Source organism: Canis lupus, chromosome 14 (assembly GCF_011100685.1).
Source record: "Canis lupus familiaris isolate Mischka breed German Shepherd chromosome 14, alternate assembly UU_Cfam_GSD_1.0, whole genome shotgun sequence".
Taxonomy (NCBI): domain Eukaryota; kingdom Metazoa; phylum Chordata; class Mammalia; order Carnivora; family Canidae; genus Canis; species Canis lupus.
This window is the reverse complement of record NC_049235.1, coordinates 37238657-37262981: the sequence shown is the minus strand read 5'-3', so window position 1 is coordinate 37262981 and position 24325 is coordinate 37238657. Positions and strand designations below refer to the sequence as shown.

At 38.0% G+C, this 24325-nt stretch overlaps 2 protein-coding genes across 7 annotated transcripts in view; one reads left to right on the top strand and one right to left on the bottom strand.

Annotated features, from left to right (window-relative positions):
* Positions 1-788, bottom strand: part of CCDC126 (coiled-coil domain containing 126) — a 105940-nt gene extending 105152 nt beyond the window's left edge. Inside the window, exon 1 of the mRNA XM_038557114.1 lies at positions 676-788. The gene's annotated coding sequence lies outside the window, so the exon portion shown is untranslated. The remainder of the gene's footprint in view (positions 1-675) is intronic.
* Positions 151-23933, top strand: TRA2A (transformer 2 alpha homolog). 6 transcript variants are annotated; one of them, XM_038557108.1, is made up of 9 exons: positions 151-368; positions 10199-10500; positions 10793-10926; positions 15015-15180; positions 17090-17278; positions 20885-21000; positions 22430-22555; positions 22883-22950; positions 23106-23933. In XM_038557108.1, exons 4-9 carry the CDS (start codon positions 15148-15150, stop codon positions 23114-23116), a joined length of 543 nt encoding a protein of 180 aa, XP_038413036.1. In that variant the 5' UTR covers positions 151-368; positions 10199-10500; positions 10793-10926; positions 15015-15147; the 3' UTR covers positions 23117-23933. The 6 variants fall into 6 exon arrangements, with proteins under 6 accessions (XP_038413036.1, XP_038413035.1, XP_038413034.1 ...); XM_038557107.1 differs by having other exon boundaries at positions 10199-10511; XM_038557106.1 differs by adding an exon at positions 900-989 and having other exon boundaries at positions 10199-10926.
* Positions 23934-24325: the final 392 nt, after the last annotated feature.

Genomic DNA, 24325 nt, shown 5'->3' with positions numbered 1-24325 from the left:
GGGATTCTGAGCCCAGGCACCTCGGCGCCCCGCACACGCCATCCCCCGCCCGCCTCCCAGGTAGGCCGGTACCACCACAAAGCCTCGCGGGAGGCGGGGCTAGTGACGTCACAGGAGCGCCCGCCCCCTTACGTCGCGCACTGGGAGGCCAGAAGGTTTCTGGCGGGGCCGGCGCCATTTTGCCGGAGCCTGCGACCGAGTGGGAGTGGAGTGGAGCGGCCGTTGTTGCCGACTCTTTCCTCCTCCCCACGGTCCAGTCAGCGGTTGATTAGGCCATCGGCTCTCAAGCCGAGACTTGTCTCTTATTTAGTTCTGGGGAGCGCCTGGCCGACATGAGTGATGTAGAGGAGAACAACTTCGAGGGCAGAGTGAGTACAAAGCCGCGGGAGCCGTCTTCGGCGGCGGCCCGATGCTCGGGGTTTCACGGGGACGAGCGCGGTCGGGCGGGGTTGCGGGGAGTCCTGCGGGGGCCCGCGGGGAGCAGCCTCTCTGGAGCCATCGCGGTGGTTTCCTCACATACCAAGATGGCTTCTGGGTTCCACTCTTTCCCCCCAAACACCGCGGATAACCCCCCCCCCCCCCGTTTTTTGGAGACTGACTGATACCTGGACTCCTGGGTCCGATTCCCCCCCGCAGTGCGCCCTCCCTTCTCCCCAACCCCTGAGGCTTCCTCACCTCTGTTCCGAGGAGTAGGTCCCCGTCGCGGTGGGGCGGGAGGAGACGGCAGGGAGTTCCCCTCCGGCCGGATAGTGGTAGGTGCTTCCTGCGGTGGCATTTGTGGCGACCCCCGAGCATCGTAGAGGGTCTCGGGGTCGAAACTGCGCGGGGCTGTTGTCCGGGCGGGGAGAAGCTGGCGTGGGACTAGCTGGGGCCTGTGTCTCCTTGGCTCTCTATTGCAGTGAGCGGCCGCGTCTCTGTTGGAACCGGCGGCGTTGCGTCTATAAAGGCGAAAGCCTTGAGGTTGAAGGTGGGACGAGCCTAATGAAGTGGTTAGTCAACGACCGCACCGACCCTTAAGCGTTCTTAAGACGAGAGCTGTGAGGGGAAAACTACGCGAGGAGCCCTTTTCCCTTAATGTCCCCTTCTACTTTCTTTTCACTTCAAAATGAATGTGGAAATGCTATAACGCCTGAATTTTCTAATTCCTTGATGTTGGGTTTTTTATTTTTTCCCCCCCTCTCTCTCTTTATATCTCACCTTCTAATGCATTCCTTCCTGTGATCTTTCATCTAAAAACCACTTCTTTGCAGGTTTTTACGGTAAAAAAAAAAACACAAACCTTATTCTTACGTAACTGAACAAATTTTGTGGCTCAGTGTTTTAAAAATACCTAGTGAGTTTTAATACTATTCTGCAACTCGGAATGCTACCTGAAAACTAAAGTCCCTCTCCCTATTTTCTCTTCTTAATCGCATCCAGCAAAGAGGGCTCAAGGATTTCCATTATTTGGGGGTCAGTGACTATAAAGATCACAAAGATAAGTCATCCTCAGCCTAGGTGTAGTAGGAACATTGATAATTTGAATTCTGCTTCCGAAGTTACCCTCGTTAGTGGTAATTGGTGGAAGTGGGTTCGTGTGAAACCCTGAAAAGAAAATCCCCAGGCAGCAAGTTCTTGTTTTGTTGGTATTGTAGTCACTAGGGGAAACGCATAAAAACACTGATGGTGTGTGGTGGATGGCACGAATTTTATCATTTGTAGAAGCTCGTAATAAAAGTACTCGAAACCAGTTATATCAGAAGATCAATTTGTTGTGAGGAAAGAGATTTAAATAGGTTAGAAACCAAACAACTTTGTAGTGCCTTTAAGATTGGATTTTTAAAATCTCTATCAAAGGTATAGTGAGTAGTTGAGCCTGCTTATTTCTTAGGATGGGATATTGATTGTCCCAACTAAACTTTTAAAAAATCTTGTAAGAAAAATATTTGGTGTAAGTTGCTTGTTTTGATCATGTTAGGTAGTTATGGGAAGTAATTTTTGCTGTCCATTAATCTTTTCGTCCGTTGACTTCAGTACAGAAATTTATTTTTTGCTAATGTTTGTTTTGGTTTATGGGAAAGTGAAGAGGACTATGTGGGACCTTCTTCTCCTTTAAGTTCTTAATGTTTTAATTACTCATCAAGTCAAGGAATGGAACAAGTTCTAGATAACTGTCACCCACTTAAGAAAGCAGTGTATGTAAGATTCCCACCCAGTATTATGCTAAAATGTATGTAGACATTAACATTTTACTTTCATAGAAAAAGGGTTCTCCCACCTTACAGTGTTTACGGTCATAGAGCAATATTTTTGTCAGGTGATATCTGAGGGTATTTTAGTGGAAATGAACTCAGCAGATTGAATAATAAATATGCGCACCCTTACCTGTTACATCTTTTTTTCTTTTTTGTAGGTTGGTTATAGAAATTTTAATTGGTTAAAGAATTAGGAGAATGCCAGGAGCTTTTCTAAGGGTGTACCTTTTTAAAAATTGTTTCAACAGTTTAGTATTCACTAGTGCTTTTGGTTTTTAAACTACTCTGATCTCTTATCTGCTAACCACAAACCAGTTTTTAAAAGTTTTTATAGAATACAGTTGTGTTGTCATTTAGAGAGGCTCAAAACAGGATTTTCAAATGATGTCTTTGAGGTTTTTTTAAGTGGTTCAAATTTTATAAGTAACAGTCAACATTGACAGGTCAGATTTGTTTGCTGTATCTATGGGATAAATAGTACAACCATTAACCCCATCTTACTGAAAAGATACTTAGAGGGTAATTTTCTGTGGACTGTAGAACACATTGAAGAAACAGGACTAATAGTTCTGATATTTATAGCATTTTAGAATCTTGCCACACCCCACCCCACTGCCAGATTTTTCACATATTTTTGAATGTACTGCTTACAATCTTTTTACAAGTACTGGAATATTCAAATCGTTTTAGAAATTAAAAACTTGAGGCCTAGAAGATCTTATAGTCACTAATCAATTTTACAGGTCCCAGTCCATTGCCATTATTCCTCCTGTCATCCCAATGCCATTGTTCATTGCATACATAGATTATGATTATATATAATGTCTCTTCCAATGTAGAGGACTGGAGTAAAAGAACTTTAGGAAAGAAAATGTAATTGGCTGCATTTTGTTGTAAGTAACCCTAATAGTTAACCCTGTCAAAATTCCCTTCTGCCCGAGGTAGAACTGTTAAGCATCTACTACTGCCTTTTTAGTAAAGGTCAGGTGTTCTTGAGGGAAAAAGAACTAGGAATCTAATTTGAGATGACTGACAGCTCAAATGTAGGTAAAAGTAAGTATATAATCGAGTGCCCTGTTCTAGAATTAATAGAATTTAGAAAACGGGGCTGAGTAGTTTTGTGAGCTGGGGGAAGAGAAAGTTTTACCTAATGTGTAAAACTCACATTGGATTTTATGGTTAGGGAATAGATTGTATGGATATGACAATGAGGAGGTTACTGAGGTAGTGAGAAGGTAGATTTGCCTTACTATGCAGATGACGGAGGGTTTTGAATTCTAGATACAGGGATTTGGACACAATCCGATACGCAGAAAGAAGGCATGTATTAATTCTTAATTCTGGGAGTGGCATAATGAAAGGAATTTTAGTAAAGAGCAGAAGAGAAGTACAAGAAGTACAAGAAGAGTAGTAAGGCCCACTTGAACTATTTAAAGAAGGAAACTATGAAAACTGGTCTAAACAGGACAGCAGTGGGATGTAAAGAATGAGTGAAACATTTACAAGGGATCCAGGAGAATAGGGGTGCCTTTAAAATAAATAGGCTGATTAAAGCAGTTTACTTGGGGTATGTATATCAACAGAAATAGTTTAAGTAGAAATGGTTTTTGGAGCTGAGATTGAGGTTGGCACTTCAGCTATGACTTTGCCTGTCACCTTCCTAAAGAGTTTGCTTCACACAGCTTCACCTAAAATTAGTTTAGGGCTCAAAAAAAATCTTAGTCTCCTTCATAGAAATTAAGGGAAATGAAAATTAAGCTTTTCTTATCATTTTACTTTATTCACCCTCTATCCCTAATTTTTTTTTTTTTAGACAAATCTTAGGAAAATGTTAAGCCCAATTTTTTTTCTCATACAGTGGCCCATTGTTTTTAATAGAGGTTAATGATTCTCATGTAGGAGTCCATCTTACAATTCCATATTGTCTATACTTTGCAGTACAATTAAAGAGGAAAGATAATACTTATTCCTGTCTCCTTTTCAAAGTTCATTCTGACAACAACAACAACAACAACAAAAAAAAACAAAGTTCATTCTGGCATCTTTAGTAGTTAGAATATTTTTAAGCAACTCCTGGTGTTCGCCTTCTTAATATACTAGATGGTTTGACTGGATGACAGAAGTGAAAAGCAAAATAAATACAAATTCTGTACCCATTGGGAATTAAAATGTGAGTGTTAAGATATTTCATTAAAGAATAGCAGAAATAGGGGAAGCTTTTATTTCTTCCCTGAAACCTGACATAATTGGAGTGTTGATTATGCCACTCAGAACCCATCTTGGTGACTGGCTTTAAAAACAAAACAAACCCTTAAGCTAGGTTTTACTTTTTTTTTTTTTTATTGATGAAACTTAAGTAAATGTGAGAGTACAAGGGAAGTTTACCCTCTTCCTTAAAAAAAAAAAAAGACAAAATCTCTTTTATAGATAAAAATATCAGGTCAGCAATTTATCTCTTAAAAAATACTTAGTAAAGGGATCCCTGGGTGGCTCAGTAGTTTAGCGCCTGCCTTTGGCCCACGTCAGGCTCCCGGCATGGAACCTGCTTCTCCCTCCTCCTGTGTCTGTCTGTCTGTCTGTCTCTCTCTCTCTCTCTCTTGTCTATAATAAATAAATAAATAAATCTTTAAAAAAATAGTTATTTTGGCAATTCAATGTCATATATTATCATCACATCCACCTATTACAAAAGGATAAAATTTTTCTCGTAATACTATTAAAACCCAAGACAGGGATCCCTGGGTGGCGCAGCGGTTTAGCGCCTGCCTTTGGCACAGGGCGCGATCCTGGAGACCCAGGATCGGATCCCACGTCGGGCGCCCGGTGCATGGAGCCTGCTTCTCCCTCTGCCTGTGTCTCTGCCCCCCCCTCTCTCTCTCTCTCTCTCTCTCTCTCTCTCTGTGACTATCATAAATAAATAAAAATTAAAAAAAAAAAAAAACAAGACAGTCTCGTCTTAGGTTGTTAAAGTTCCATCATTTATCCAATTTTAATGCTTTTTTATTCCTCCTGTCATATTTTAAGCAAAGTATGTGTAAACTTAAGGAAACTTTTTAATGCTCGATTTTTTAATATTTGTGACTATTGCACTGAAGGGTGCTAATTTACTTGATATAAGAAGAAGGTGGGATTTTTAAAAGGAGCAATGTGACTTGGGTCCATGGTGCACAGATTTGTTAATAGATGCTTAATGACTTGTGCCATTCCTAAAGATAATAAAAATCATGAGATCTGAAAGAATGCAAAGAGATTTAAATATTTAGGAATGAGAGTCGTAAAAAAATACATATGAGTTTTCTTTATGGATTTAATTTTGAAAACTGAATTTATTCACCCATGGTATGTGTAGTGGAACAAGTTGAGATGGCCATGGATAATCAACGTGATAATTTCTTAAAATCTTCCCGATAGCTTGAAAACCTCTTTGATACTATCAGTGGGTGCTCAGGCATCAAATAACTAACCGTGGAACCTTTGTAAAAAGTATATATTTGTATGCTAAATGAGTTAATACTGATTGTTATTTATTCACCTTGTCCTAACAGATTTAGCAGGACAGAAGTGCAGGTGAGAAAATGGTGTAATGATCAGATAACAAAAAGAATCAGTAAACACTTAAAAAAAAAAAAATTCTGAGAGGAATAAGGAAAGGAAATGTAGTTTCCCTTTCCACCTCTAAATTACTATCAGTAGGTAGTTGTGTATAATCTTTATTGTCTCATGATTTTTCACCGAAAGTTTAAGTGACTAGGGCTGCCTGACCAATCTGAGGTAGAAGTTTTGTTGTTGTTGTTGTTGTTGTTGTTTTTAAACTAAGGCCCTGTAGTCTGTCTTACTCAAGATTCATAAATACTCCTATGATCTTAGAAGATGAGAATCTAAGTAGAAAATTCTATCACAGGTTCTTAGTGAACAATTTGGTTTTAGCTGTTATTTATTGGCTTTTAATATAGCTAAACCTTTTGGACATTACAATTGATCATGACAAATAAGCTGGCCAGTTTATGAACCATATTTAAAATTTGTACAAAAGATAAATTTTACAGGTAATTTTGCACTTATGACTAGTTTAAATTTTATTATGTATGCACAAGTGCCAATTCCTACGTAATTTCTTTAAGCATTTCCAAAATTATTCCAAATTTCAGAGAATGTAAAGACACAGTGTTAGAATATCTGTGAGCCTTTGCAGATGGAAAGACTGCTTTAATCTCACTTAAAATGCAGTATACACAAAAAAAAATAAAAATAAAAAAATGTAGTATACAGGTATTTTTAAGGAATTGCTTTCATAGCAGTTATGGGTTAAGAGTGGATTTCTTTTATAAGCTTAAAGAGTCCAAGAGAAGCAGCCTATTGTACTCAGGAAGTAGGCAGAACTGCTATTTATGTAGACTGAAATTAAAGAATTGAATAAACAGTGGTTTCCCATAAGCCCCAAAGAATGAAGTTCTTAGTACAATAAATATTATAAGCTATTGGAGTAATTTTAAGTACCACCCCCCTTGGGACATAAAATTTACCTAAATGCTCTAGTGGTTTTTTTTTTTTAGAGAAATAGATCTCTTGATTTCATAAAGTAGTGGGAAAATGTTTTGAGATAGTTTGTTTTAAAAGTTTATGCTATTATAGATTTGAATTTGTATAAACTTGGCACTATGACTTGGCATAGAATTTTCATTACCATAATATTAGAATAGGATATAGTTTAGCATCTACATGTTATATGTTTATTTTAATGGGCTTTAAGTACTAAGCATATATGTTGGAATTTTTTTCTTCCACCCATTATATAATACTAGTTGTATTAAAAGATATACTGCAATTATTGCTTACCATAGGAATTGTTCATGTTCTGCAACAACTTGTGCATATACTTAATAACCCTTTGTCTTGATTGAAAGAATAGTACATGGTTGTTGTGGTTATTTACAGTGTGTAAAATGCAGCTGTATTTTTTAACACAGATTGCTTGAATTGGATACTGTGGTACTCTCTTAGTATTCATGGTTAGTTCTTTTTTTATTTTTGGCTGTGTCCTTCAGCTACCACCAGAGGTACCTTGATAACAAAGAATAGTTATAAGAACAAACACACACTGTTTAAGCACGTTGTACTGTGAAAACTTTCTGCCTGGCATTCTGGTTTATAATAGGTAAGGTAGACTGGAAGCCTGTTTGATTCCTATTGAAAACTTGGATATGATTTGGTTGAGTCAATCTGCCCATTTCAACTAGACAGTGTATTTTTGTTTTTGTTGTTGTTGTTGGATTCAGATGCAGGTTACTGAGGAATTTGCAGAATTTGAACAGCTTTAAGAGTAGATTAAGTATAGGCTAGTGAAACAGGACAGATAACCATCCTTTCTCAGTATTTTATTTTGCTGTTTGCAATTTCAATTCAGTTTCCAAATTTTGAATAGTTGTGTGTATTTCTTTGAAAAAAAAAAGAAGTTACCATTTCGTAATGAAGACAAGTCAAAGGTAGAAAAAGATAATCTAGCATTTGTCCATAAAGGGCTTATTGTATCTTGGTTTCTAATGCACAGTTTAATGAAAATGGTACTTACTTGGAACTGCTTTTGAAAAATAAAGTTACTGAAAAATGGCAAATATTCATATGACCATTTTTCTATGCATGAAGACTTTACCAGTTCTTAGAATGATGCGCGCGCCCCCCCCCTTTTTTTGTATTATAGCAAAAGTAATTCTGAAGAATTAAAAGTTTATTTTATGCTTTGTAGTTCTTCAAGTTAAGTTTACTGACAGTTAATTGATTTACCTTTTGAGAGAAGTCTCTAAATTGTTTTTGGAGATTAAAATGGTAGTGACAACTTTATAACTAGGTGTTGAAAGGGAATTAAGAGGACTCTTTCTTAACCTTGAATGATTTTGCAAAGAAATGAAGGCCGATTCAGGTTTCCCTGGTATATAAAAACTGAAGGATAGGCAACAAAGGAGTTGTTAGGTATTGGTGATACCTTAGGTAATTAAAAAGCAGGATTGTTTTAGAATATTCTAATGTCTTTTGAAAAGATACTCTTATATCTTAATATTTTGTTAAACTATTTCCAATGAGTTGCTGTGCCAGAACTGAAATTTAAACTTTAAGGTGCTACGAAGTTTCCTAGTTTATATTAATTCCTAGGAAGTGGCATTTTCATCACTTTTGAATAATTTTCAACTGTTACATTTATGAGGGAAGACTTGGAAATCGAATGTACACATATTTGGACCATAATATTTTTATTATGCACTAGGAAGCTTCACATAAGCTTCTAAGAATAAATTTTCAGTTTTAATATAAGACTTTGATTTTTATACTTGTAAAATTAAAGGTTTTATAGTGTTACAGAGTACATTCTGATATGTATGTATAACATGAGCTGTGGTGATGTTCATAGGTAATATTCCATCTACTGCTGTTCTACAGTAAGATAAATGTTATACCACAGGATTTGTTTTATAGAAGGGAAAGCCAAGAGAGAGGGGAAGATCATTCTTTTCAGTTTAATGAACCAGTCTATGTGATGCTTCAATTACAAGCAAATTAGCTATTACTTTTTTTTTTAGTACTGAATATGCTGCTTTTACAGTTTCAGTGAATGAAAAAGCCTAAATTGCTGCTCCAGGCATCTGTCCAGGAATTTAGAGAGTATCAGAGATGTGCTTGAAAGACTTACTGTAGTAGGTAGCTTAAATGGGAAAGGTTGATAATGAATAGAAAGGTAGCTATCTATATATTTCACTTTTGTTTGCATCTAAAAAACCAAATAGGCGTAGCAGCATTAGTACAGTTCTTGATAAGTAAGTCTTTTGACATTAAACTCCAAATAGGGGGAAAATTTTAAGGAAGTTGCGTGGTAGTCTTGTGGCATAAATGAAAATTGGTGTGGAGTTGCGGTGATTAATTTTTATTATTATTTTTTTTAACACTAATAATCAAGACTTAAAAGGACAGAGAAACCAAACTGTCCTACTTTGGTCATCAGTGCCTCATATATCTGTCAAATTTTTAAAATCTCTTAATCAATTTTAAATCATTTGATTTGGAGAGTTGATTTATATCCAGCTTTTCAGAAGCCAGTTTTCTACAGAATATAGTCATTGGGGGGGATATATGTATATATGTATAACTGCATAAAATATGCAAAACTATGAGTAAAATTGGTGTAACTAAAAAATAAAGACCATGATACTAATTTTGTAACTTTTGTACGTTATGATACTTCATGGATAATATAGAATATTAAAATGGCACAGTTGCAAAACTACATGTAATAGTAATTTACAAACCAAAGGGGGAATTTTAAGAATTTCATGCCCTTTTCCCCTTTGTTTTTTCTTTATACTGCTTTTACATCAGACCATATGTTTCTGATTAAGTCCGTGTGCAAAGATAGTGGTCAAACATACTTGGAAGAAGATGTTAGTAATTTCACCAATATAATTTTTTTTACTTCTTTGAACCTCAGCATGTGTCCTGTAATATGTGAGTTTTAGGTGGGTGTGTACAAATTTCAGCCTAGAATGCTTTGCTTTAATTGTACCTTGGTATCTTAGTATGGCTTAGTGAAAGCTTATTTTAAGATGATTAAGAATCTTCAAGTTACAAGTTAGTAAAAACGTAAGACATAGGTGGGGGGGGATTACAGATAATGTTAGATTTATGCTTGGGTTAAGTACTTATATTAAAATTGTTCACGTTTTAGGAACTAGGATGAAACCTGAGAGGGGAGGAGGGTGAAGAATATGGTAAAAACATTTAGATAAATTCAGTAAATTTTTTAATTGTTAGAAACTAGACTTTGGACAATTTTAAAGATTATAAAATTGTTTTTTAATAAACTAGTTATTTGCACTTTACCTGCTGGCTTTTCCATTTGGTAGATAACATTCTGAACTCCAGCAGAGTTTTATAATCCCCACGTGCTTAAATATACTAAATGTTCTTTTTCCATTAAGGTTAATGTTCGTGAAGAAATTGAAGAGTTTTTTCCAAGAATGTGGAAGATAAATCAAGATAAAAGAAGGCTAATGAAAAGTATTAAAGATCAGAAAATTAAAATTGAATGGGGGAAAAAATTGAACAGAAGATTGGTCAGATAGAAGCACTTGAATATTTTTTTTAAGGCTATTTTGAATTGTTTGAATTGGGGAAGAATACACGAAGTATGAAAAATGAAAAACTCAATGAAGAATGAAGAGAAGTAGAAAGCAAGAGTGAAGTAGAATTAAAAGAATCTGGAAGAATGAATGGGTCCTAGGTTAAGTAAATGTATGGTTTATGTTCCAGTGTCTGTATGATCAAGTTGTAGATGAATTTGCATGATTTCTTAGTTAATAGAGAATTGGTGATCTGGTTCAAGTAGGGAATTATTGAGGACAGTTAGCAGTATTAACAATGGGTTATTAATGAGCTGAAATTTTTTTCTGGAGGGTGTTGCCTAACCATTTGTTTTTCAGGAGCAATCAATATAAATAATTACGGTACATTAAATGTTAGGTGTTAGGCATCTACGTGACCAGTGCCATTTGTAATACTGTCTTCTTTGTTAGGAGTCTCGCTCTCAGTCAAAATCTCCAACGGGAACTCCTGCTCGTGTAAAATCGGAGAGCAGGTCAGGATCTCGTAGTCCATCAAGAGTTTCCAAACACTCTGAATCCCATTCTCGATCAAGATCAAAATCCAGGTAAGTGTGCTTAAAATAATAATAAAGATACTTAACTTGGATTTTTTTAGAGCAGGGTGGTTTTTACCAAGTCCCTCGGTTTTGCTGCATTTTGTATAGAAATTTCACAAAAATAATGTGGAGTTGAGAAATAAATGTTCTAGGTGTGCCTGGGTAGCTCAGTTCATTAAGCATCCAACTCTTGGTTTCTGCTAAGGTCATGATTCCCAGAGTCTTGAAATTGAGCCCTGCATCAGGCTCTGCTCTTCAGGGAGGAGTCTGCTTCTCTCCTACTGCCCCTCCTCCCATTTATGCTGACTCTCTTGTGTGTGCACGCGCTTGGTCTCTCTCTCTCTCTCTCTCTCTCAAACCTCAAAAAATAAAGAAATGAGGGGTGCCTGGGTGGCTCAGTGGTTGAGTGTCTGCCTTCGGCCCAGGGTGTAATCCTGGAGTCAGAGGATTGAATCTCACATCAGGCTCCCTGCATAGAGCCTGTTTCTCTCTGCCTATGCCTCTCCCTCTGTCTCTCAAATAAATAAATAAAATCTTTAAAAAAATAAAATAAAATAAAATAAAAAATAAAGAAATGAATGTTCCAAGATAAGATTTAGATAAGGCAGAGTTGAGTCATCTCTTACCCAATTAGCCTATCTAGCTATTATAGCTAGCTATTTTATTTATAAATGTATATACACACACATATATATATTAAAAAAACTGGCTTTAGGGCTGCCCTGGTAGCTTGCTGGTTTAGTGCTTGGCTTCAGCCCAAGGGACCCAGGGATCAAGTCCCACGTCGGGCTTCCCTGCATATGGCTTAGTGGTTTAGTGCCGCCTTCAGCCCAGGGGACCCGGGATCAAGTCCCACGTCGGGCTTCCCTGCATATAGCCTGCTTCTCCCTCTGCTTGTGTGTCTCTGCATCTCTCTCTCCCTCTCTCTCTCCCCCTCTCTCTCTGTCTCAAATAAAATCTTAAAAAAAAAAAAAAAACTGGCTTTATAAATTAAATATGTTAATTGATGTAAATGTACTTGGCTATTGAGGATTGGAGTTTGATTTTATTTCAGCAATATTTGTACAACAAAAACGTAATTTTCTCCGTTGGAGACTTGGTATGTGATTTAGCTCAGTAAAGATTTTTTAAGATTCACATTCCAGGACACCTGGGTGGCTCAGTGGTTGAGCAGCTGCCTTCAGCTCAGGTCGTGATTACATAGATTAGATAGATTAGATTAGATTAGATTAGATAGATAGATAGATAGATAGATAGATAGATAGATAGAGACTCAACAGGTCCAGAGTGGAAATCTGGCCAGATGTAATTGGGGTGGGGAGTGGAGGAGTCTCTGGGTGATTCATTTTTTTTTTTTTTTTAATTTTTTTATTTATTTATGATAGTCACAGAGAGAGAGAGAGAGGCAGAGACAAAGGCAGAGGGAGAAGCAGGCTCCATGCACCGGGAGCCCGACGTGGGATTCGATCCCGGGTCTCCAGGATCGCGCCCTGGGCCAAAGGCAGGCGCCAAACCGCTGCGCCACCCAGGGATCCCTCTCTGGGTGATTCAGAAGCCCCTACCACTGTTGTTTCCACTGACAGTAAAGACTAGTGAACACCACAAAGTTCATTGTATCAGATGTCCCAGCTGTGCGGGAATAGATGAAAGTTTAAAAACAACCTGGATGGTTAAGTCATAAATAATTTCTTGATTAGAGACATAATGTGTCTTTGTGTAGAGTTTGCTTGATGGTGGAGCATGAGACAATTGGTTAAAAGGCTGTACTTTTTTTGAGTCCACAGCTATGTCTTTTTTTCTCCATCATAGCCAGGATCCAACTCAATTAATAACCATTCTTGTTAAATATACATGTGACAGAATAGCACTGTGTAGAATTTGGATGTGCAAACAGAAATAAGCATATTTTCATTTTAGGACCGTTGCACATGCTGCTCTCAGCCTAGAATTCTCTTCCCTCAAGATATTCAGTCACTTAATTCATTCTCTGCTTGAGCATCACCTGAAAACATTAAAGAGCATGCATGCTCTCTATTCTCTTACAACACTTAATCATTATCCGATTTAGAGGAAAGTTAGGCACTCCACAAGGGTTTTGTGTTTTTTTGTTTTTTTTTAACATCTTTTTTTTTATTTATTTATGATAGTCACAGAGAGAGAGAGAGAGAGAGGCAGAGACACAGGCAGAGGGAGAAGCAGGCTCCATGCACCAGGAGCCTGACGTGGGATTTGATCCCGGGTCTCCAGGATCGCGCGCTGGGCCAAAGGCAGGCGCTAAACCGCTGTGCCACCCAGGGATCCCTCCATAAGGGTTTTTAATTAATGTCTCGCTTTTCATTACTATTTAAAAATAATGATATTTTCTTTTTCAAAGAGTTTATTTATTTGAGAGAAATAGCAAGAGAGAGCACAAGCAGGGAGGAAAGGGAGAAGCAGCTTCCCTGCAAGCAGAGACCCTGACATGGGGCTCCATCCTAGGTCCCTGAGATCATGACCTGAGCCAAAGGCAGGTAGGTGCTTAACTGACTGAGCCATGCAAGTGCCCCAAAATTGATATTTTAAATGACAGGTTTTCTTATTAATGTTTGTTGTTGTTGTTGTTGTTTTCATTGAGACTATAAAATAATGCTAAGGAAAATGAAAAATACCTAAAACTATCCTAAATTTGCCAGGAACCATATCTCCATGTCTTGCCAAAGAACCTTTGCTCTTGATATTCCTAGAACACTTTTCCCCTGTCTACCTAGTAAAATTTATATCTCTCAGCTTTATCGTTAGCCTTCTTTGTTTTGAATAAACTGCCCTCCTTAGTTTATTCTTTTCACCCATGTGTTGTCTTTTTAGACTTTCTGGCCCTTAACATGTATAACATTTATTGAACATCTTAAACAAGTTATTTTGTAAGACTGTGATCACTGCTGATCTGGGTGTTCTATTAGGGATGAGTCACATGAATAGTAAAAAAGAAGTTGTTGCATTAAGAGGCAAAGAGAGGGATCCCTGGGTGGCGCAGCGGTTTGGCGCCTGCCTTTGGCCCAGGGCGCAATCCTGGAGACCCGGGATTGAATCCCACATTGGGCTCCCGGTGCATGAAGCCTGCTTCTCCCTCTGCCTGTGTCTCTGCCTCTCTCTCTCTCTCTCTGTGACTATCATAAATAAATTAAAAAAAAAAAAAAAAAAAAAAGCAAAGAGAATCAGTGACCGGAAATAGAGATAAGAGTTGAACTAGGGAATCAGCAGTGGAAGGAATGGGTGAGATGCTGTAGAAAGCTTGAGGAAATGAAGACTAAGCTTGAGGAAATGAAGACTGTTACATGGGCATTTGGGTTGTTGAATTAATTTAGTAGATGCTAGATTGCAGTGAGCTAAGGAAAGATTAGAAAGGAAACGGTATTTAATAGTGAAGGGAGGGGCAGCCCTGGTGGCGCAGCGGTTTAGCGCCGCCTGCAGCCCGGGGTGTGATCCTGGGGACCCGGGATTGAGTCCCACATCAGGCTCGCTGCATGGAGCCTGCTTCTCCCTCTGCCTGTGTCTCTGCCTCTCTCTCTCTCTCTCTCTCTCTCTCTCTCTGTGTCTCTATGAATAAATAAATAAAATCTTAAATAATAATAATAGTGAAGGGAGTTTAGAACTATATTGAGAAGATGGTAAGAATCAAAGGATTTTACTATGGTAGTTGGTGGTTTGTGTTGTTTTTGTTGTGGTAAGATACACATAACATAAAATTTACAGTCTTAATCATTTTTAAGTATATGATTCAGTGGTGGAGAATATATCCACATGGTTGCACAGTGTGCATCCACCACCACTGTCTGTCCCCAGGAGCTCTTTTCATCTTGTAAAACTGAAACCCATTAAGTAGTGGCTCCTTGTTTTCCTGTCCCCCCATCCCTTTTTCTTTTTAGAGAAGGTAGAGTTGTAACATGCTTGTAATATAAAGTGAAAAGAGTGAACATAGAAAGGACAGACTGAGAACATGAATAGTGATGAGGAGAACAAGAAGAATATTCTTTCCTTAGGAACTGGGATACATGTATAGATCCGTGGCACTAGCCATCTTGCTTCAGTATACTTACCTAAATTTATTTCTCTCAAAGGTCGAGGTCAAGGAGGCATTCTCATAGACGTTACACTCGATCCAGATCCCATTCTCACTCTCACAGGAGACGCTCTCGAAGTAGGTCATATACACCAGAATACCGGCGTCGAAGAAGCCGAAGTCATTCTCCAATGTCTAACCGGAGAAGACATACAGGCAGCAGGGTATGTGGTTTTGAAAAATTAATGAACTTGTCTTTTATATGTTTAGTCAGAGCATAATATCTTGCTTTCATGAGACTAGACCATTATTTTAAAGTGGTACTACAGGGGCTCAGTCAGTGGAGCATGTGACTCTTGATCTCAGGGTGGTGTGGTTGAGCCCCTCATTGGGTGTAAAGATTACTTAAGGAAATAAAAAATAAGGTGGTACTCCAAAAACATCCTTAGGCATATGAATATTGTTTTTATACATTTTATTTTTTTTTTTTTAAGATTTTATTTATTTATTCATGATAGTCACAGAGAGAGAGAGAGAGGCTCAGAGACACAGGCAGAGGGAGAAGCAGGCTCCGTGCACCGGGAGCCCGACATGGGATTCGATCCCGGGTCTCCAGGATCGCGCCCTGGGCCAAAGGCAGGCGCCAAACCGCTGCGCCACCCAGGGATCCCTGTTTTTATACATTTTAATATATTTTCTTGACTTTGGAGTAGTTAAAAGATGAATTTGGGGGGAGGGAAATACATGCTCTGTGAATTAAAATGAAAAGCATAGGGCGGCCCTGGTGGCGCAACGGTTTAGCACTGCCTGCAGCCCGGGGTGTGATCCTGGAGACCTGGGATCAAGTCCCACGTCTTCCCCTCTAGTTCCGAACCTGCTTCTCCCTCTGTCTGTGTCTCTGCCTCTCTCTCTGTATGTCTCAATAAATAAATAAAATCTTAAAAAAATAAAAATAAAACATAAACTGAGTTGAAGATTATTGAGATTAGAGACACCTGGGTGGCTCAGTGGTTTAGTGCCTTGCCTTTGGCCTAGGGCATCATCCTGGGGTCCCAGGATCGAGTCCCATATCAGGCTACCTGCATGGAGCCTGGTTCTTCCTCTGCCTGTGTCTCTGCCTCTCTCTCTCTCTCTCTCTCTCATGAATAAATAAATAAAATCTTTAAAAAAAAGAAAAAAGAAAATATTGAGATTTAAAAGTTTTGGTGAGGAGTAGGGGAAGCTGGCAAAGAAATACATGTAGTAATAATAGCTAACACATACTGAGCACTGTACAGGTTTTCAATACATTTAATGGATAAGGAAGTTGAATCTTGGATATGTGACGGTCAGGTTTGGTTTTTGGCTAACTGGCAGAGCCCAGGTTTCAGCCAAGCTGCTTGACTCTTAAAGTTCCTATGCTTAATGGCTGTGCTGTGCTTTTCCCTCATGTGATACCAAATTATTGAACTGTGATGGAGTCCGCTATTCAATGATGTTTTGAAATTTGTACATAGATTTTTCAAATCTGAATTGTGGGAAAATTGAAATATCCTTGGTAAGAATGAAAATGAAGGAATGTCTGATCAGCGCTTAATGGATACAGTCGTATTAAGTACAAAGCTGTAAGCTAGAAAACATTTGAATAAACCACAAATATGGCTTTAAGCTATGGTAGATTCTTAGTCTAATTCTGAAAGTTGCTGGACTAGAAAGTAGGAATGTGGGGTGCTGCCTGGGTGGCTCAATGGTTAAGCATCTGCCTTTCGCTCACATTGTGATCCCAGGGTCCTGGGATCAAGTGCTGCATTGGGCTCCCTGCAGGGAGCCTACTTCTCCCTCTGCCTCGGTCTCTGCCTCTCTCTCTCTCTGTCTCTCTCATGAATAAATAAATAAAATCTAAAAAAGAAAAGAAGTAGGAATGTTTTTTATTCAGGCTACAATGGAAATATACTCCAAAGAAGGCTTGAATGTACTGTGAACTGTAAAATATGACTCATCTGGTTTTTTTCCTCTTTAATTCTTCTTTCCCAAGTGACTTGAAACAGTATACTTTGTGTATTAGATAAGGTGTTCTAAGCAAAGTATTTTCTGTATGTTTTAATTTTTATTTCAATTTGGAACTTGAAATTAAATCACATCTTTATTCAACAGGCAAATCCAGATCCCAACACTTGTCTTGGAGTGTTTGGCCTCAGTTTATACACAACAGAGAGAGATCTTCGTGAAGTATTTTCCCGATATGGACCATTGAGTGGTGTCAATGTGGTTTATGATCAGCGAACTGGACGATCACGAGGATTTGCTTTTGTTTATTTTGAAAGAATAGATGACTCAAAGGAGGTAATTTTGTTTTTATAATTATTTTTCAGTTTGAAATTTTTCTCATGTGCGTGATTATGTTGTTAAAAGTTGACTAAGAGTTTCCCAGTTCCATAACCTGTTCTCTTTCATTCTGTGACCTGAGTTTGGTTAAAACTCTTCCTCTCAGTATTATAACAGGAAATTTCCAGTTTCACTTTCTAGCTATTTATTTCCTGATGTAAGCATATCCTGATTGAAATCTGATTTTAGGGGGGACGCCTGTGTGGCTCAGCAGTTGAGCATCTGCATTTGGCTCAGGGCATGATCCCAGAGTCCCAGGATCGAGTCCCACATTGGACTCCCTGCATGGAGCCTGCTTCTCCCTCTGTGTCTCTGCCTCTCTGTGTCTCTCATGAATAAATAAAAAAATCTTGGGAAAAATCTGGTTTTACACACTGAGGTATATGTGTTTGAATTAATGGGAAAAGTAAACTACATAAGTATTCTCTTTTGATTAAGTCTTATTCATACTCCAAGCAGATGATTAAACTTACTTTTTAAAAATTAAATTATATTTTGGGGCACCTGGCTTGCTCAGTGAAGGAGAGTGACACTTTATTTCAGGATTGTGAGTTCAGGCCCCACATTGGGTGTATAGAATAACTTTTTTTTTTTTTTTTTTTTTAGAATAACTTTTTTTTAAGAAAAAGAAATTATATGTTATTTAGGTTTAATCTGTTTAATTTTAGGTGGAATTAGCTGCCTGTGTATAGATACAGAGCTTTGCTTATCCATTTTCATCTGTTACTCTGTTTTATTATTTAACATATAATACATAGTATTGGTCCTTTTTCATTTTTGTTTTAGTGCTGCTGTGTTTTGTTTAAGATTTTATTTATTCATGAGAGGCAGAGAGGCAGAGACACAGGCAGAGGGAGAAGCAGGCTCCCTGCAGGGAGCCCGATGCGGGACTTGATCCCTGGTCTCCAGGATCAGGCTCTGGGCTGAAGGCAGATGCTAAACCACTGAGCCACCCAGAGATCCCTGTTCTTTTCCTAATAGTGATCCTTATCAACATCAATGATTTGATATTGTGGTGGGTTGTTTTGTTTTGTTTTGTTTTTTTATTTTATTTTATTTTAGATTTATTTATTTATTCAGAGAGAGAGACAGAGAGGCAGAGAGAGACACAGGCAGAGGGAGAAGCAGGCTCCATGCAGGGAGCCCCACGTGGGACTCGATCCTGGGTCTCCAGGATAACACCCCAGGCTGCAGGCAGCACTAAACCACTGCGCCACCGGGGCTACCCTGTTTTGTCTTTTTAAGATTTTGAGAGAGAGCATCCAAGCAGGGGAAGGAGTAGAGGGAGAAGGAGAGAGAGAATGTCAAGCAGACTTTGCTGAGCCTTGACACTGAGATCATGACCTGACCCAAAATCAAAAGTCCAACACTTGGGGATCCCTGGGTGGCTCAGCAGTTTAGCGCCTGCCTTTGGCACAGGGCGCTATCCTGGAGTCCCAGGATCGAGTCCCGTGTCGGGCTCCAGCATGGAACCTGCTTCTCCTTCTGCCTGTGTCTTTGTCTCTCTCTCTCTCTCTCTCTCTATCATGAATAAATAAATCTTAAAAAAAAAAAAAAAAGTGCAGTACTTAACTGACTGAGCCACCCAAATGCCCCTGAAGTTGTGCTACTTAACATATTACATACTAGATTATAAAGGGAGCAGTAGGCTTGCTTTCTATGCTAAAAGTTGATTGTGATTGGGTTAGAAGATTCCATTTTAAAGAATTTGAAGCCCATTGTTAAGTTTGTATCAAACCCTTTTTAGGGTAACTGGGTGGCTCAGTTAAATATTCCTCAGCTCAAGAAGTAGGTAGTGGTGGTATTTAAATCAAACCTTAATGAATGGTGGGGCACCTGGCTGGGTCAGTTTGTAGAGTACGCAACTCTTGATTTCAGGGTCATGAATTTGAGCCCCACATTGGGCATAGAGTTTACTTAAAAAAACAAACACAACAAACTAATAAATGGCAAATACTGCCATTTCTTGTTTGTACCATTTTACATGTGGTAGTAGTTGGACATAGGCCATTGATATCTGCATCAACAACATTTGATTGCAACATAAACAGTCATAATAAAAGTTAGCTTATCTTTAAAAAATTGTAGATGCTAGTGGCATCTAGTGGATGGAGGCCAGGAATACCAAACCTCTCACAATGCACAGGATAGGCCCCCACGATATAGAATTAGTAGTCCAAAAATATCAATAGTGTGTAGGTTAAAAAACCCTAGGTCATTCTAACAAAATAACACCTAACAGTCAGGTTGTAAATTACATATTACCTAATGTAATAGACATTCTAATCAGCATTCTCTAATTTTCTTTTTATTGAGAGCTTGCATGCGCACCAGCAGGGATGGGGTGGGGGTGAGGGAATAAGAGAATCTTAAGCAGGCTCCACACCCACTGCAGAGCCCAGTGTGGGGCTCGATCTCACAACTCCAAAATCAAGACCTGAGCCAAAATTCAGTTAAGACACTCAACCAACTGAGCCACCTAGGTTGCCCCTCTAATGTTTTAATCTATCACATAATATGACTTTTTAGGTTACATATTTGTGATTTATTTCTGTTCTCAATTAAGAGATAAAGGTATAAATTTTTAAAGAGTAAGATATCTGACCTGAAATAAAAGTTGTGAAGTATAGGAGCACCTAGGTGGCTCAGTGGTTGAGCCATCTGCCTTTGGCTCAGGTCATGATCCCAGGGTCCTGGGTCCTCCGGGGAGCCTGCTTCTCCCAATGCCTATGTCTCTGCCTCTGTGTTTCTCATGAGAAGCCCGATGTGAGACTCAGTCTCTGGGCCCCGAGATCACACCCCGAGCCAAAGGCAAATGCTCAACTGTTAAGCCACCCAGGCGTCTCAATAAATAAATAATCTTTAAAAAAAAAAAAAAAAAAGTTGTGAAGTATAGATTGCTACAATTAAAATTTTTAAAAATGTATTTGTCCTAGCTTTTGATTGCTCCCATAACCACCCTGCCAGGTTTGTTTCTTTATAAAATAAAATGAAAATGGCAGCTTTAATTTTAGTTCCAAGAACTTGCAAATTTGGTGAAGTAGTTGACTTACTATCCCATTTATTGGTATTAGTGCCTAGGGGCAAATTTTTTTTTTTTTTTTAGGGGCAAATTGATAGGGAAAGTGAGTGCAGATAAAAAGACAGCAACTAGTTGGCAGGTTTAGCGGGTTTAGAAGTTCTTTTATATTTGGAGTTCACTAGGTGGCGGTGTGTTACCTAAGGAATGGTTTTGGCTAACCGAGGCTTGTCACCTGAATTGCAGTATTTGGTTGGAGTTGCCTAGACATGAGTTAGCCAAGTTGTGTGGTTCTTTCTCAGCAGCTGCCCCTGGTCTTTCAGCAGAGGCCTGTTTAAGTGTCTGTGTGTACATTAGAAAACTCAATGCTATTGACATGCACGTAGCAAGGATTAGAATGTAAAATCTTGGTCTGTTTTTGGGGAAAGAAGTTTAGAGAATTTTAATTTTTTCACATTTCAAATGGAAAATGTGTCTAATTGCAGTTTTAGTAGTTTCTCATTATTGAATTATGCATGATTTTCTGTGCGTATTCTCCTTTACAGGCTATGGAAAGGGCAAATGGAATGGAGCTGGATGGTAGAAGAATTCGGGTGGATTATTCTATTACCAAAAGAGCACACACACCTACACCGGGCATCTACATGGGCAGACCAACTCAGTAAGATTTCAAGTTGTTTTTGTTTTTGTTTTTGTTTTTTGATATTTTATTTGTTTATATATGAGAGAGAGAGAAAAGCAGAGACACAGACAGAGGAAGAAGCAGGCTCCATGCACAGAGCCTGATGTGGGACTCGATCCTAGGATTCCAGGATCATGCCCTGGGCTGAAGGCAGGAGCTAAACCGATGAGCCACCCAAGGATCCCCAGATTTCAGGTTTTTAAAGCTAAACTGTAAGAGGCAGAAATGTACACAAATTTTTTATTAATGAAGAGACAAAATGATTTTCATAAAATTAGAATTGAAAGTTATTTGTGTATATTCTTACATCTATTTGAGGAGAGAGACAAATTAAAACCATCAAAGTCATTCCTGAGTCCTTTTTGGTGCCATACAAATAGAAAAATTAGTGGGCTTCTGGGTGGCTCAGTAGTTGAGCCTTTGGCTCGGGTGGTGATCCTGGGGTCCCGAGATTGAGTCCTATATAGGGCTCCCCTCAGGGAACCTGCTTCTCCCTCTGCCCATGTCTCTGCCTCTCTCTCTGTGTATCTCTCATGAGTAAATAAAGCCTTTAAAAAAAAACAGAACGATTATTAAATACTGGAAAAGCAGTGTGTGTTTTTAAGTATTCTCTTTCTATTTTTAATGTGACTTTAGAAGCCTTGTGGATAGGGAAGGATTTTACAGATAGTGGTGTGTATTTTTTTGTTTAAGCCAGTTTTCACATCATGCAGGAAATAGAGGTCTTTTGTAAACGTTTTTAATATCGTACAACTATTTCTTAAGAGTGAAAGAAGGTGTTTGATTACTTTGAAACCTTAACTGGGGAAAATGTAAGGTTTGGCAAGGAGAGCCTACAGAAAGCTAAAATGAAAATATTGTCCCTGTGATTGGGAGTTGGGAAAAATTATAGAAGAAAGTATTTAGTTTAATTTTGCTGCCAAAGACTTAAAAATCAGACCTTGAAATTGTTTTAGTGCTGGGCCTCAGTGTAAGGTAGTTTTAGTTCTTTTTGCTGTTCAGGGTTGGTTAACAACCTTTTTTAAATCTTGATGTTTATTGTTTTTTAATTCGTTCTAATGACTCACATCTTAGCATTTTGATACTGTTTGCCAGCACAGTGCTCCATTTCATCTTGTTCAGAAGCAAAAGGTCCTACTGATTTGGGTAGTGCGTTAATAAAAGAGCAGTTTATAGTTTACAGAGTTTTGTGAAATCATTCCTGATTACTTATGTAATGAATAGGAAATCAAAGCAGAATAATACCATGGGAGTTCCGCAAAATGAGACATGGGGTTGCTGACATGAAGAGAGTTATTTCTCTTCTCTTATCTTCCCTTCCTCCCTCCATTTTAGTTAAGTGCCGGTTGGTATTAAATAATACTGGGAAATAATCACATTGTTGTAAAATTTTTACATTTTTCTGTAGTAGTGGTGGTGGCGGTGGCGGAGGCGGAGGTGGAGGTGGAGGAGGTGGCAGGCGTCGAGATTCTTACTATGATAGAGGATATGATCGTGGGTATGACAGATATGAAGACTATGATTACCGGTACAGGTAATGTTTTAATTTGTAATTTCTGTTCTAAATTAGATGATAGTTGTATTATTTGGTACTTTTAATTTGTGTTTTATATATATTTTTATATATACGTATAAATACAAATATTTAATATGGTGGTTTCTTGAGAAAGTAAGAGGGAGATTATTTTCTCATGTTTGAGGGCAAAGATTATCTTTGCCAGTATTTTGTTGTACCATATGGTCGTTGTTCTAATATTAATTGGCACACAAAGAATGTATTTGAATGATGGGAAATTTTTATTTTCACCTGCTTCAATGAAGTGATTATGTGGTATACTAAGTAATCTTCTATTTCCTACAGAAGAAGATCACCTTCTCCTTACTATAGTCGGTACAGATCACGATCGAGATCTCGTTCCTACAGCCCAAGTACGTATACTTCTACTTTTGTGGCATTAGGAACCATTTCTGATTAATGGTTTATTTTAGAAAATTAGAGTGTATGGAGATTGTTAATAGGACAAATACTAGGCAAGTCAAACTATAATTGTCATTTTGACTTTCGTTTTTTTGTTCTCTTTCAGGACGCTATTGATAAGCAGAATGATTGCAGATGAGGACAGCTTTTTCTTTTCTCTTTTTTTTCGTGTGTGTGTGTGTGTGTGTGTGTGTGTGTGTGTTGGTTTGGTTTTGGGGGGTTTTTGTTTGTTTTGGTTTGGTTTTGGGGTTTGGTTTTGTTTAATTCTGGATTTCCCCAAGCTTCTAATCCTTCTACTTGTTAAAAAGAACCCTTACAAAAAATCTTTGGTTTATTCACCATCTATACTTTGTCAGTTGTATTGCTCTTCCCACCCCTTTTAGTATACTAAACTCTTAAAGATGTAATTGTTGTCATTTTGAGCAGTTAAACATCTAAGTAAAAAAAAAAAAGGATCCCCCAATGTTATGCCTTGTAAATGTTTTTTTTTTTTTTTTTTTTTCTTTCTTCCTTTTTTTTTTTTTTCCTCTTTTGGTTTGCTTTGTTTGCTTTTACAGAAAATTAATTCCTGACTAATCAAATGAGGAAAGAAATTATCTTAAGACTTCTTTTGTGTTAGATATTGAATTAGACATCGTACTAGAGCTCCATTTATGATGAACTCCTTTTTTTAACTTTCTTTTGGGGAAGATAGTAACACAAAAACTAGTTCAGTCATGTAAAGTTTGGGGTGGCATGGAGCAAATAGTTGAGTATAGAAAGTTTGAAGCTATCAAAGAAAACACTTGGTCATTTCTTTGGAAGAACGAAATTTTTGAACCCTAAAAATGATGTCATTTTTTTTCTTCTTTTTTTTTTTTTAAGAAATGAAAGCTTGTGGGCTCCTACAAAACATGTTGTATTTAAAATACATCTGTTAACATTTAAAGTGTGATTTTTGTGTTGAATTTATTGAAATTTAAGTATTCCCTTAATCAGTGAAGGACAACTCTTATTATTTATTACATAGAGCAATTGTATACTTTGCTGTTAGAAATTTTGGTATTGGGACAATGGTTAAGCAGGCTATTATTGTATAGTATAGAGTCTTTAGAAGATATGTGTGAGGAAAAGTAGTCTCCTTTCAAATAAAAGTTAATTTCTTTGAAAATGGGACTGTCTCTTTATTGTGGTAGAATGGGAAAATGTAACTGGATTGATTTGGGAACCAGTCCTTTTCCTAACATTTTTGCTTATACCTAACAGTATAATTCTTTCTCTTCCTCAGTCTTTAAAACTCCTTTTTCTTCCCTCCTCTCTTCTGTCAGCCAAGTTGTCAGTAATGAG